Here is a 15,315-nt window from a genome sequence, read left to right as displayed (position 1 = left end):
TTTTCTACAAAACGGGAGGCTTGATTTCCTTCAGCATCGATCAAGATGGAGGACAGCACACACACCGGACAGGCCAGTACTCTTTGTCGTCTTCTGTAGGCAGAATGTCTGACTCTTGATGTGTTAGCTACGTAGCATTACACCCGATGGTAAAAGCTCCATCTTGGTGCACTTTAAACATGGTCTTTAGGAGGGTGGTATGGTGTCAGTGTACTGACGAGCACTACACCACTGGGTGTGATTGCAGACGGAGTAGTCTCAGAGATGGGCATGATCTTGTAGGTGACGTCCGTCACCTGGTGGATGATACGGTAAGGACCCATATAATGAGATAACTAGGGGTGTGTGAATATTCGAAATTTCGAATATTTTTCTAATAGTGTTTGCTATTCGATTTGATTCGCACTCGAATTTTACTATTTGAACTTCCGAAAAACAAATACAGTCAACGTCCGATTGAAAGTGACCCCTTCAGATTTTCAATATGCTTCACCTCATTACACTTTCGTATTGCGGCAAAGCTGCCTTTCAAGCTCCGTTACGGTCGAACTTTGCCAAGACACAGTCAACGTCCGATTGGAAGCGGTCCCTAGATTTTCAATATGCTTCACCTCATCACACCCCCGTATGGCGGCAAAGCTGCCTTTCAAGCTCTGCTATGGTCGCAAATGTATCAACTCAAGAAAACGCTAGTTCCAACATGGAGATGAAAGATGTGGCAGAGTTGGGGGCTCAATTTGGGCAGGAAGTTTGGGCAGGAAGTCTGAAATTTGGGCAGGAAGTTCGAAAAACTGGACGCCAAAGCTTTTTAGCATCCAAAATTTCAGATGTTCTTAATATCGACGTCTACGAGGCGGACTTGGAACTCCGGACATGAAGGGAGCACACCCTTGTCCACCACATCAGTTGGGCTTCCACAGAAGTTGAAAGAGGAGGAGAGGCTGAGGAAATGGCATCTTTGCCTATCACGCGTAAAATGTTGTCGGCAACACTTTGGTTGCCCCAAATCATGTACATAAATAGAATTCGGCCTCTACATTGCCTCATTCTTGATAAGACAACTACGAAACACCACCCCGCTAGTGCTTCATCAACCTAGCGAAAAGAAACACTTTCATGTTGCTATCTCATAAGAATATGCTTAGGAATCCTCTCTTAACTTTTTTTTCTGCAATTTTGCTTCGAAGTATTCGAAAAATATTCTAGAAATATTCGTGAAATATTCGAAAAATATTCGATTCGATCCGCACTCACACTTCAATATTCGAATTCGCTTCGCACCCAAAATTTTGCTATTCGCACAGCTCTACAGATAACTTCTCTGGCAAGCCAACACGAAGAACTGGGCACCATAGGATAACTAGGGAACAGGGTGAGTAACAAACATCGATGTGCCGGCTGTCGTAGAGGGTCTTATGGGTTGTTTGTGAAGGCGACAGCCTAGAGCGGGCGATCTGACGTGCGCAGTCGGCACAAACGATAACATCACGTGCGTATTTGCTTGGCGGAAGTGTAGTAGCCAGAAGTAGTGTGTCCAGTGGTAACATCGGATCACGGCCACAGATCACGGCCATAGAGCATATGGCCATACAGCATATAGAGCAAGGTGAATAACTGGCGGTATCATGATGCGATGAATTGTAGGTGAAGGTCACGTGAAGTAGTGCCAGGTCTCAGCCACGGTGGTCAGATGAGACATACATTGAGAGCATGTCTGTGAGGGTGCGATTTAGGCCTTTTGTTTGGGGATGGTAGGAAGTGGTTAACTTGTGCTGCATTGAGGAAGAGTGTAAAAGGTCGTTGATTACTTGGGACAAAAATGAGCGGCTACGATCCATGAGCCATTGGCGAGGAGCACCATGGTGTAGAATGACATCGTGGAGCAAAAAGTCGGCAACATCAGTAACAGTGCTGGTGTGAAGCGCTCGAGTGATGGCATACTTGCAGACTGCATGGTCTATAGCAACGGCGACCCATTTGTTGCCAGAGTTTGACTCAGGAAAACGAGTTCGAAGGTCTAAACTAACATTGAAAAAAGGTTTGATAGGGATAGACACGGTTGAAGGAGTCCAGCAGGGGGTGCGGCAGGTCGCTTTTGACGTTGGCACTTATCGCTGGAGGCCACGTAACGTCAAACAGACCAGGCGAGACTGCGCCAAAACAAGCGGTGCCAGACACGGTCGTACGTGTGAGATACGCCCAGGTGTTCGTCAGCTGCTTTGACGTGAAGCTCATGTAGCACCATTAAACGCAGATGTTTAGGCACGACGAAAAGTAGCTCAGGGCCATCTGGCTGGATGCTACGACGGTACAGCGTACCATTCAAGAGGACGAACGCTCAGAGTGACGTGTCGTTAGGGGCAGGTTCGAGCCGGTCAATGAGTGATCGCAAGGAAGCATCACGACGTTGCTCGTCACCAACCTGAAGAAACTGAGACATGGACATTATGCTGGGTACCAGTATGGGCTTGTTGGTTCATCGTAAACAGGCTTGTAATAGCATGGAAACAAACAAGGACAAAGAAAAAGTAGTGTACTACTTTTTCTTTCTCCTCATTTGTTTCCATGCTATGCTACAAACCACTTTATGACGCTGGAGCTAGGCTCGATGACTGATCCATCTGGTTCAATGGGCAAGGATGTCCACCCTGTTATCCCCAATGCCAATGAGCTTGCCCATGCCCGCGCACGCGAACTGTCCCACTGTGACGGGCAATCGGCACCTAATTTTGGGGATGGCATCCGGCAGCTTGATTCGCTCCTCACCTTTAATGAAATTTGCAAGCATTATCAATTGGCCAGGCGTAGCTTTCCGCTCCCGCACCCGCAACTCTCGAGGGCCCATCAGTCACTTTAAGAATGCTGCAAACGGGTACTTACACGTCGCCTTTAGTGTACAGCAAGTTTATTCACAGCATAAAGCCGCACTACCTTCATTGTGACGAGAGACGGTGCACGTTACCCCACATGCTCTGGCATTGCACGACACTGCGCAATGGCGAGGATCTCAGCCCAGAGGACGCCTGGAGGACGGCAATCACCAGCTCGGACTGGGAGGTCCAAATCCGGGCAGTCCAGAGGGCCCACAATTTAGCGGAGGGGCTCGCCCTTCCTGTCTCCGTGTGGGTGCGGCCCGCAGCCGACCCTCCTTCTTGAGGGCAATTGGCTCCTCAGGACAATTTGTAAATAAAGTTCACTGACTGACTGACTAATCTGGTTGGTCAACAGGGTGACGGGACAAGAACTCTGCTTCCAGATGGAGGCGTCCAGACTTGTAGGCAACTGAGTAGGAGTAGGTACTCCTGAAGACGCAGCGTCCAACGACCAAGTCTTCCAGTAGGGTCCTTCAGTGAAGAAAGCCAACAGAGTGCGCAGGCTCTCAATTGCATTCTTGAACAAAAGTGCATTAATTCAACGAAGACGATAGAATAAGAAATAATACATAGCACGACACAATGTTTATTTTTTTCTGTCGTCTTCGTTGAATTAGCCTACTTTTGTCTAAGAATGTAGTACCAACTCGCCCAGCAAACCACCCTTCTCTCAATTGCCGATGCTTTTATTAGAAAGGTCTAGCTTACGTTATACTAAGCAAGTCGGCTTCATCCGAAGTTTTTTGGTGAGCACTGATATGTTCTGCTCATGCGCAGTACCATCAATACATGTACTTTTCAATGTGCACCCACGCACATAAATAAGCGACTTACGCCTCGGCCAACATTTACAGTCGAACCCGCTTATAACGAACTCGAAAGTGTCGCGAAAAGTGGTCGCTATATCAGTAGTTCGTTGTATATGGACTCGCCCTTAAAAACGTGCGCTGAGCGGCTAGCCGTTCTTTTTTTTTTTTGTGCACTTTTATTAAAGTGCTAACAACCCCTCCGGTGACAAGCTATAAGCCTTTTCGCGTCGTGAAGCGACGCCCGCTGCGTGCTCACGAGTGAATTCACCGCCTTTGCTGTGAACTGACACCGTTTCACCGAAGCGCGGTACCGCCACGTGACGTGGACCCTATCATCCCTGGCTAGTTGCGTGCAGCGCGTCGCCTACTCGGCTCGCAGAGTCACTGCCGGGCCGCTTGCTGAATGCCGTATGCGCGCGCTTGTACGTTCTTCGCGCCTGCTTCACTCCGGACCGTGCACAGGTGCGGCAAGTAGCCTGTTCGTTCAACGCGGCGAAGACAAGCATTTTACAGGCAACACGCACTCTACATCTCCGCGATGCTCTCGCGGCCCTGCACAACGACGCGTGGCGCACTTGAGTTGTCACCTAATCAAACACGCAGTATACGCGCTCGCTGTCAGTGCATCGACGTTTCTCGGTGCGCGTGCCGCTCAACAACAGCGAGCTACTCTGGTTTTAGAAAGCGAAGCGCACTTTAAAGGCCGTTTCACATGACACAAAAAGTAGCGATTTTCGGGCTGCGAATTCGCTCGCAGCGAAAAAAATGACCGTTCGCTCCCGCCGCAGCGGTCAGTGGCGAGCGACCAACATGTTGGAAATTTTTCGCTCTGTTCGCAACGGCAGAGTGATTTTTCCGTCTGAACCCTTCGAAATAGCACCGGCTCGGCCGAGCCGTCGAAATTGCGCCAACGAGTTTGTTTTGGTTGTGGCCGTTGTTGCGTATTCTCAAGTGAATTTAGATTGTAAAGTGTTTTTAAATGACAAGACAGGCGTGCTCTTCGCTACCGGTGATGAAAAGTTAAGGATATCATAACGGCCAGATTGGTACATTACATTCGAAATTTATGCAGTGTCTGCCACGAAAAACGGCAGCAAGCAACTTTGCGCGCCGCGCCAGTCGCAGAGCGAAAATCGCAGACCATTCGCTGTCCATGTGAAACGAAACCGCCATTAGCGGCGGTTGCGAACAGAGCAAATAGAGCGAACCGAGCGATTTTCTTCGCTGCAATCGCGGCATGTGAAACAGCCTTAAAGCGGTCTCGCACGACGCGGCAGCGGCGAACTTGCGAACGGCAGCATGACGCGCTCGTACCGCCGTCAATCCGCACAGTGTACGGCGTACACCACACGCGCGGCCGAGCAGATATCTACAGATGACTGTGATAAGGTTGTCGGCTATAAGTCATAATGGCACGTTCGTCGACGGCCGCCACCTCGCCTTCGCTCTTTTCTGATGCTTATCCGCGAAGGCATCGCTGCAATCGCGCGGAAGTCGTAATCACCGATCGATTGGTCTCTGCCGTTACCGAAAAGACGAACAACATTTTGCGGCACATTGTGGTGTCGACGAGTTTAGGGACGCAGTGAACCTATATGCGATGGAAAGTTATCGCTGTTATCTCTTCTTGCATTTATGCCTTCTTGCGTTCCAAGGCATTGCTTGGTTCATCGTAGGCAGTCGTAGCTGCAGAGAACGGCGTCAGGAAAGGTTACCGTGCGAAAGCTGACCGCAAGGCTTCATGGTGCCTCTTATTTTTTTCTTCCTCACTGCCATCCTGCCACTGAAGAAACAGCTGGAAAGTGAGCGACTTCGTTCGCAGCGTCCGAAATCTGCGTGCGGCGCTCGCCGATCTTAGTCGCGAGTAAACTCGCGACTAAGATCGGCGACTAAGATCGCGCGTAGTCGCGAGTTTACTCGCGACTACGCGCGAGCGCTCGCCCCTCTCATGCTTTAGAAGGCCTGTTCTAACTTTTTTTTCTCTTCGTATGCGCTATACTTTTACCGCGACCGCGTCTGAAGTGTTCGTTGTAAAAGTAGGAGGCTTTGAAAAGTGTTCGCTATATGTGGACGCAGCTTCAATGATTAGCATAGGAAAATCGTAAGTGCACCCAAATATGGTCGTTATAACCGATAGATCGTTATATCTGGGATCGTTATAAGTGGGTTCGACTGTATTGAGATATTGAGATTTTTGATAAATTAAACTGACTAGTCACAGAGGTTCCATGCACATGCTTGAAATATCCAAAAACTTCGTCAAGTTGAGATTGTGCAACAGAATTACTTGGTTAGCGAAAAAGACATGGTGTTCAATGCAACAGTGAGAAATGAAAATATTTGTTACACAGAGGATTTTGTTAGATCAACGTTCGTTTTAGTGAGGTGACTAGTAAGAAACACTGGAAAAGGAGAACATAAAGATGTAGATCTCAAAGGGCCGCACCGTGGGATACGCACTTTTTCAGTGACTAAGATCGCTGTGTTAGTAAGTACACACACCTGCGGTAGCTATACAACAGTAAACCTCATTTATATACCTATGTAAAAGCATCAACCACTGTTTCTCATGTGCAAAGGACATGGTTTCTTTTCTAACAAAACTTGCACTTGCGTTATGCATTTAAGTTGATGGCACAGTGCAGGATGCCGTCATCAGGAAAGTTGATGTTTACTGTGTTGTACCGGTTCTGTAACTGGTTCAGTGTTGTGCTTTTTAAACCACTGTAAACTTTTATTTACCTGATCCAAAGGTGAACAAGTGTCTGGTTTCAACTCCAGTTACTTCAGAAAGGATTTTGCATTTTGTTTCATTGGCTCAGTATAGGCTGGCGAACTACTACTTGCCTGGAAGAAGGGGTTCTCCTGTGCCAGTTGTTGGCGCATGCTGTCCAGTAAGCCCTCGACTGTGGTGAAGCGACCTGACAGGAGGCCTGCACCAGCCTCCAGCTCCAGCTCGGGCACATGCACAGTGCACGTCTCAGACTTCAGCAAATCCCGCGCCAAGTCCGCAGGCTCCAGAACACGCAGCTCAATTCGCACCCCCTGCGCCTCTATGCCTGCACCACTCTTCACCTCGTTGGTCCGGTGGCCGCAACGGTCACACGTAGTTGCCATGATCACAACCTCCTTGAAATGTGGCACCTGCATATTACAGCAGCATGAAATTAGCTGCACACCAAAAACAGAAAGCTGGAAACACAACTGAAGTCTCAACCTTTAGAGCACTGCTCAGGGTGGGATTAAGGTACACTGTGCTAGTGGTCCTTGAAATGCAGTAAGACTTCTTGGGAGTTTAGACATACCAAAATCATGGTCGCGCAATGGAACACGAATAGAGGAAGGACTGGACACCGCGAGCTGGTGCTTGTGGTGTCCTGTCCTTCCTCTGTCTCTGTGTTCCTTCGTGCTACAATGAATTATGTCCTTGAAATGATAGCGACATGTCATGACAAGGCATCCTAGACTAGTGAAAGTGAATCAGGGCACACTCATAAAAGATGACCACTACAACACAATTGATTTTCTGTAGAAATTAAAAGAAAAATACAGGTGCATAAAACTGTCTGCATGACCAGTACAGCCTGCTACTTGCATTTGCAAAAACACGGAAAACACAACATTCTCAGAAGAACACAGTTTGTGCTTTTGCTCCTCAGCTTAAAAACAGGCACCTGTGCTGTTTTTAAGCTTCCACACTTGCAGTGCAGATTGTCACCTTCGTAATCAGGTGTGCCGCAAGGGTCAGTGCTAGGGCCGCTTCTCTTTCTGATCTATATGAATGACATTTATTGTGGTATTTCCTAAAACCTTCGTATGTTTGCAGACGACTGCGTATTACACAGGATTACTCATACTGCAGATGATCGCGCTGCTCTACAAAACGATTTGAATTTTATTATGACTTGGTGTATTTCCTGGCGCATGGACAAAAACGTGACGAAATCTGTGCATATGCGTTTACGAGAACAGAAATCTGGCCAAGTTTGCGCTACCTGTTTTATGATGTATATGTGTTTCACTAGAAAAATAGAAGTTGTTTCGTGTACGAATACAACCGATGAGCGAAGCTCCTTAGAAACGGGACGCAAACGACTATGCGCCTGATCTCGCTGCTGGCTTTCATGAAGGCGGTAGTGGGGGGGGGGGGGGGGCAACGTATTTAGAACCAGTAGTTTCGCAGCTCCACTCGCTAGCCGGAACACGCGGCTGACACGTGACCTTATGGCCCTGCTGTTTCATTTTGCTTCACTTGCCGTGTCCCGCAGTATCGGATATGGCAGCGCACCGCTGCTCTCAATGGCGTACTGCCGAAGCTAATCACGGAGGCGACGCACCTGCCGCAGCGAGCTGAGACATGCGACGAGTAGCCGCTTGCGACGCGTTGCACGTTTCTCCGTACTCCGTGCGTCATTTGCGAATGTGTGAGGCGTGAGGCATGATGCAAGATGGAACTGCAGCGCCACTACTAGTTCTTGCATCAGCTGTCGTGTCCACTACGGACAGCAAGTGTCTATGTGGGGAGCTGTGAAACTGACCTGGTTCAAGAAACGCTGGGGTAGGGAGCAGTCCTGCGGTGGGGAGCTTCGACCGCGGGGTGCGGGCCTAAGGAGCTTTGCTCCTAAGAAAGAGCTACCATGATTTTGGTTACAGTATTAATGCAGAAAAACTGACAAAAGTGTCCGAACATAAATATCTTGGGAGTTTATTTTACTGCACAGTTATCCTGGCGCGCCATATCGATTATGTCAAGTGCAAGGCTTCAAGCGTTCTAGGTTTTCTTAGAAGAAACGCAAGAAATTTGCCACTTGCTGTAAAAGAGCTGTTGTATAAAACCAACATTAGACTTATACTTGAATACGCTTGTTGCGTTTGGGATCCTTGGCAGCAGGTAGACATTCAAAGGATTGAAAGGATTCAGAATTTAGCTGTGAGATTTGTTCATGCCAATTATAGGCACAACTTTAGTGTGTCCAGTGCAAAGGAAAACGTTGGATTAAAAGTTTTCACAGTATATTTCATAATAACAATGTGCCTACAAGAACCAAAAGATAAGATGTAGAAGAACTTCATCATGATGGAGTCTTTCCCCCAAAACAATCTGCGAGTGGAACAAATTGCCACATGACATTGCCACCATCATCTCCCCTGATGTATTTTCTTCCTCTCTGCAGAATTCGTATTCTATATAGACCTCGTTTTTCTCGGTGTGTTGTATTTGATTGTGCGTTCTGCACACTATATATGATCTGCTGTTTTCCTTTTTTTTTATTTGGCTACTTGTCGTCGCAGATTTGTTCATTTACCTGCTTTTGGTTGACTATGTTAGCATTGTCTTCCCCCCCACTGTAATGCCTTAAGGCGCTGTGGATATCGTAATAAAAAAAAACTGTGCAAATACTGCTGCCTGCGATAGGCAGCGCTGCTCCTGCTGCCTTATGAAGGTGGGCGGCCAACTTCCAAGGAAATATACTGCAGTACACTGCAGTATATGCTGCAGTAGACTGCAGCACTCGTCCTGTGCACTCTGTGTTCCTTTCGTCTTCGTCTTTAGCGCTGCATCAATCATGCATGTCTTCCAAGGAAAGGCGCTGGGCAACTATCCAGTTGTTCTTAGCGGCAATGCGCCCTACTCAGACAGCTCACCGAAGCCTCTGGTCTTCAATCAAGGACGGCAAGCCCCATCGTCATCAACGGCAACACACCCAGCGGATGTGTCCCGGTGAATGTGCCTCTGTGCAGTGTGCTAAACCTTGTGCTCTTGCACCACAGGTTGGTGAACCATATGCTGCGTTTCCTAAAAAAATCTAGTAATTATTTTTTGGTACAGTAGCTGAGCCCGCATTGCTGTGTTGCCATTGCTGTAGAGAATGTCGATGTAATATGCGACTTGCTGATTCTGGCCGGCAATGTTGAAACGAACCCCTGTTCTAACGTTCCTGACAGCTTACTAACCAAATTGATAAAACTAAATGCGGGTCAGAACCAGTTAATTACTGAAATGCAAGGTTTCAAATCCCAGCTTATGACTACCGACAAAAATATAACTGACTAAAGTAATACCCCTGTCACACGGCAAATCTAATGTCATTTACAACAAATGACATTAGGTGAACTTAATGTCATTTTACCTGCCTGCTGTCACACGACGAAAACAAATGACATTTTAAAATGATGACCATGACCTTAGCACTCCGGAGCCGTGACGTTGGGAGAAATAAAAATCTATTAAAACTTGCATCTCACATGCGTGTATCCTAGAAAATAATTTTCTATCACTAAAAAGCTGCTCGAAGCCGTTTTACACAACTTGCCACAGCTGTACGACACAAACGAAGTCAAGCCAAGAACCAATCGAAAACCAACATGGCCGACGACCGGGCGTGCGTACAGTGAACTAAAGCGTGCGAGCACGACTGACACTCCGGCTGCATAAATGAGACAGCGGCAGCTAATTCGTGTAGTCACCACCTTCATCACCAAAACACGTGCAATCAGACGATCAACACCCGCGATACGGGCAACAGCAAGAGAGCACAAATGAAACATGGCCGGCGTCCAGCCGCTGTAGTTGAGAGTAGCTTTCTTTTAGAAACTTTCGCGCGTGCTGTTACGTGATCAAACCAGCAATAAGTTAATCTAGTAAAGAATAAGATATTTACGAATTACAAAAGTTACGCATACATAAGTCAACAGTTATCTCCCTAAAAGGTCCCTGGTGTCGAGACTACGCATTCGGTCCAAAATCGAATGCGAATGTGTTTCGGGAACTCATTCGACTGGAAATGTCATTTTCATCGAATGGCATTAGTTTCCCCGTGTGACAGCAAACAAATGACATTACAAACGAATGACATTAGCTGTAAATGACATTAGATTTGCCGTGTGACAGGGGTATAAATGATTGAGTGACCTTGAGAGTCACTACTCTGCCACTTCCAGCTGGCGCCGATCCAAACCAAAATGGTGGTGGTGCACACAGGTGCTCGAGAAGCTGCCCATCGTATTTCTGAGCTGGAAGCACGTATCGACAATGATGATAATCGATCACGACGGGACAACTTAATTTTTTATGGCATTCCCGAGCCTTTCTGCTATGAAGCCACTGCTGACACAGAAATGCTGATTGTTGATCTGTGCTGCGAGAAGTTAAAAGGAAACATCGACACTAAAGAAATTGAACGCTCACATCGCCCGTTTGTCACACCCCCAACTGCTGTCACCCCCTCACAGTTAAACTTGCGTTCCATAAAATGAACACAAACATCCTTTTGAAGGACGTATGCTTTAAAATCAAATCAAATCAAAAGGGGCATTTTATTGCACTATAATATGAAAAATGTGTACACAGATATATGGACCCATAGACTAAGCGGGTAGTGATGGGTAAATAAAAAAAAAGTGTTTTCTTCTGGACTTGTAAACGACGGTCAAATTCCTGAAGTCGCAGGCTCCACCGTGCCAGGCGACCTGAAGGGTCCTTCAAGTTAGCTAGCCAACACAAGGCGTGGTGGTTGCTCACAACATTGAAGAGCCGGCCATAAAGGTAGGGGCGAAACTTCTATGTGGCCCAGATGATGGCCAGGCACTTCTTTTCTGTTGTGGAATAGTTGCTTTCTGCCTTTGATAGCGACCGGCTAGCATAACTGATGACCCTTTCCAGCCCGTCAGTCTTCTGCACAAGGACGGCGCCGAGTCCTACGCTGCTTGCGTCGGTGTGGATTTCAGTATCGGCGTATTCGTCGAAATGTGCTAGTATCGGAGGCATCTGAAGGCGTTTCAGTTCTTGAAATGCTTCAATTTGTGCCATTTCCCACTTGAATGGCACGTCAGTCTTAGTGAAGTGCGTTAGCGGCTCGCTATTTGCTAAAATTCCTTGACGAAGTGTCTGTAGTAGGCGCACAAGCCGAGAAATCGGCATACGGCCTTCTTGTCGGTGGGTGGCAGGAAGGCAGTGATGGCAGCTGTTTTATGCGGGTCTGGGTGAACACCATCCCTGCTGATCACGTGACCCAAAAACAAGAGCTCCTCATACGTAAAGCGGCACTTTTCAGGCTTCAAGGTGAGTCCGGAGGTCTTGATTGCCTGAAGTACAGCTTCAAGGCACCGGAGGTGTTCGTCGAAGCTTGAGGCAAACACAGCATCATCCAAGTATACGAGGCACGTCTGCCACTTCAAGCCGGCCAGTACTGGATCCATAACGCGTTGAAAAGTCGCAGTTGCCAAGCAAAGACCAAAGGGCATAACCTTGAACTCGAACAGGCAGTCTGGTGTCTGGCAGTCTTTTCTCGGTCTCTGTCGTCAACTTCTATTTGGCAGTAGCCGATCTTGAGGTCTATTGACGAAAAGTACTTCGCGTTGTGGAGTCGATCTAGGGTGTCGTCTATTCGTCGGAGAGGGTACACATTCTTCTTTGTGACCTTGTTCAGGTGACGATTGTCGATGCAGAAACGTAGGGTTCCATCCTTCTTCCTCGATAACGCCACAGGTGACGCCCACGAACTCTTGGACGGCTGAGTGATGTCAGAGCATAACATTTCGTCGACCTGTTTCTTAACGGCCTTGCGTTCTCGCATTGAAACTCGGTACGGGCTCCGACGGATTGGTCGGGCACTTTCTTCTGTTATGATGCGATGCTTCGCGACTGGGGTCTGTCAACTTCTTGACGACGATGAGAAGCAGTCCTTGAATTGCAGGAGAAGGGCTTTAAGCTGGTCTCGCTTGTGTTTCGGGAGGCTCGGGCTGACGTGGAAATCTGGTTGGGGACCTCGATCCGTTGAAGCAGGTTTGGAAGCATCGAAGAAGGCGAAAGCATTGCTGGCGTCCACGAATTCGTCGGTGTAGGTGACCGTCGTACCAAAATTGAGGTGCCTATATTCGTGGCTGAAGTTTGTCAGCACTACCTTTGCTTTGCCATCAAGCAGCTCGGCTATGCCTCTTGCGACGCAATCTGATGGTTCAGAAGCAGGTGCTGATCGCCCTCGATGACGCCTTCAAGGTCTGCTGGTTCTTCGGTGCCGAGGGAAATGATGACGCTGGAGAGAGGCGAAATGGTTACGTGCTCTTCCGTCACGTTCAATGTAGGGTTCCCTGGCGTCGTGTGCGGCAGCAGCGCCTTTTCTGAGGTTAGTGTTATTGACTCAGACCTCAGATCGATAATGGCACCACGGTAACTTAGGAAGTCCATCCCAAGTATCACATCCCTGGAGCAATGTTGCAAGATTACAAAGCTCGCAGGATAAGTCCGGTTATTGGTGGTGACTCTTGCAGTGCAGACTCCAGCCGGCGTTATTAGATGGCCTCCAGCGGTCCGGATTTTGGGGCCTTGCCAAGCAGTCCTAACTTTCTTCAATTTTTTGGCGAACGGTCTACTCACGACGGAATAGTCGGCTCCAGTGTTGACAAGAGCGGTGACATTGTGGCCGTCGAATAGTACATCGAGGTCACTAGTCCATCGCTTTGCATTCCGGTTAGGTCGCAGCGTCACATCACGGCTACATCGGTTTGCTCCGCTGTTTCCACGTCGCATCGTCAGGTCTTCCACGGGCCTCAAAGTTTCGACGTCAGGGCTCCGTTTGGCTTGCGGCGTGTTCTTTAAAGGGACACTAAAGGCAAATATTAAGTCGACGTTGATTGCTGAAATAGCGGTCCAGAAACCTCGTAGTGCTGCTTTTGTGCCAAGGAAGTGCTTATTTTGAAATAAAATCACGTTTTTAGTGGTCCACATCGCGTTAGCGCGCTTCAAATCTCCCGCCTGAAAATACGACTCTCATACGTCACTGTTGCCGTGCCCAACGTTGCCCGCTTTTACTGCGCGGCCGCCGACACTAGTAGCAGCCGAGCGGAAGTAGCGGGACCCACAGTAGCAACAACGGCGCTGCGGCAAAGACTTGCTCGGATGGGCACATTCAAAACCGTCACCAAGTTGCGGTTGGTCTCGTAATCCTCAGTACGAAAGTGCAGCGAGCACACACGCGGAGGTTTTGACTGTTTAGCACACTGGCGCAATGGCATGACACTAAGCCACTTCGAGCGTAAGGGTTCATTCCGCGGCACCCAGTGAAAAGACACACCGGTTTCCTTGCTGCAGCACTGGCGTTGTGCACCATTCGGGCATCCGGCAATATCACACGCATGCGGCATTTTGTCGAACTTTCTGTCAGAGCGACTTTCACGAGCGCGCAAAACACGCACGGCAGTACGCGATCCCGAAACTACCACTGAGACGGGCGAGGCACAGTTCGGCGAAAACGGAACCTTTGAACCATGTTTGAACCACGCGCGCCGTTCCCCATGGCAACGCCACGGAGGTTTTGTTTTCCATGAATCAATCGGAAACGAACAAACAGCATTTTATTACATCTTTTGTTGCTCGGAATGTTCTTTTTTTACTGCTGCTAGTTTGACTACTAGTGATTTATTGTAGGCCGACTTCCCTACGTCATCGGGATCACTTCAAAAATGTCCTACTCGTGGCGCTCATCATGTGATACATTTAGCTTAATTTCTCGGTAAGTAGGGCACTGCTGTTGATAATATTGCCGTTTTAGAAGTTGTCATACATTGGGCTTTCACTCTGACATAAATTGTTATTTGCCTTTAGTGTCCCTTTAAGTTTTGTTGCGGCATCGTCGGTGGAGGACCTTCGATGTTTCGTCATACAGCCACCGCACCTCCTCGGTTGCTGCCCTTAGTTTTCTGGATACGGGCTAGGCAACCGGCCCCGTGTTGGGCCAGTGTACTGGCGGCGCTGCGGTGAGACACAGCGGCCTGGCGACGGTGAACATTAAGGTTCTCGGGGTGCCCACTGTTCTCCTGCGAGGTAGTCTGCGATGTCGCGTAGTTGTTCACCCCGCTGTGGACGCGGCGCGTCAACGGCGAGACCACGCAGTCCCATCTGTTGGTACTGGCAGCAGTGGTAGGTGTGGCCAGCTTCTCCACAATGGTAGCATAGTGGGCGGTGGTCAGGGGCACGCCAAACGTAGGTCTTCCTCGGCGTGTATCGCTGGCCGGCTGGCGGGTGGTTTGACGTCGGTAGTGCATGGCGGCGAAGCTGCAGCAGCAGCGCACCGTCTTGACGTGGACGAGGAGCGGGGGCGTTGCATCGGGCTGCAGCAGCGTAGCTCATGCTTACAGCTGCGGCTGCGCCGACTCGAGGATGCCCAGTGACTGCTGGATTCGCTGCCGGATGATGTGTGTGATCGAGGCAGCTTGAGGCTGGCACGACGGGAAGATTCGATGAATTTTTTCGCGCACTACGGCCCTTATGGTCTCGCTCAGATTGTCCGAGCCGACGACTTGAACCATTGCACTGTCTTGGATCAAGCGGCGGTTGTACTGGCGGGTTCACATTTCCAGCGTCTTCTCTATTGTTGTTGCCTCCAAGGGAAATACCTGGACGATATTCGGTGGATTCCTCATAAGTCCCGCGAAGAGCTGTTCCTTTACTCCTCGCATGAGGAAACGAAAATTTTCTTTACGCATGTTGGGGTCTGCGTGGTGGAAAATACGGGTCATTTCTTCCGTGAAGAGCGTGACGCTTTCGTTGGGGAGCTGGACGCGACTTTCAAGCAGAGCTTCAGCCCTCTTTTTGCGGACGACGCTAGTGAATGTGGTCGAGAACTTGGTTCAGA

At 48.8% G+C, this 15,315-nt stretch overlaps 1 protein-coding gene across 1 annotated transcript in view; it reads right to left on the bottom strand.

The window, feature by feature from the left end:
* The window catches only part of LOC119395149 (zinc finger protein ZPR1), a 73,387-nt gene extending 58,398 nt beyond the window's left edge, over positions 1-14,989 (bottom strand). The window contains exons 1-3 of the mRNA XM_037662437.2: positions 14,817-14,989; positions 8,020-8,083; positions 6,530-6,853 (exon numbers count right to left, since the gene is read on the bottom strand). Coding sequence (XP_037518365.1) covers positions 6,530-6,853; positions 8,020-8,083; positions 14,817-14,989 — 561 coding nt within the window. The remainder of the gene's footprint in view (positions 1-6,529; positions 6,854-8,019; positions 8,084-14,816) is intronic.
* Between the last annotated feature and the right edge of the window lie 326 nt (positions 14,990-15,315).

The sequence above is a fragment of the Rhipicephalus sanguineus genome, chromosome 5 (genome assembly GCF_013339695.2).
Source record: "Rhipicephalus sanguineus isolate Rsan-2018 chromosome 5, BIME_Rsan_1.4, whole genome shotgun sequence".
NCBI classification, from domain to species: Eukaryota; Metazoa; Arthropoda; class Arachnida; order Ixodida; family Ixodidae; genus Rhipicephalus; species Rhipicephalus sanguineus.
This window is presented reverse-complemented; position numbering and strand designations above follow the sequence as displayed.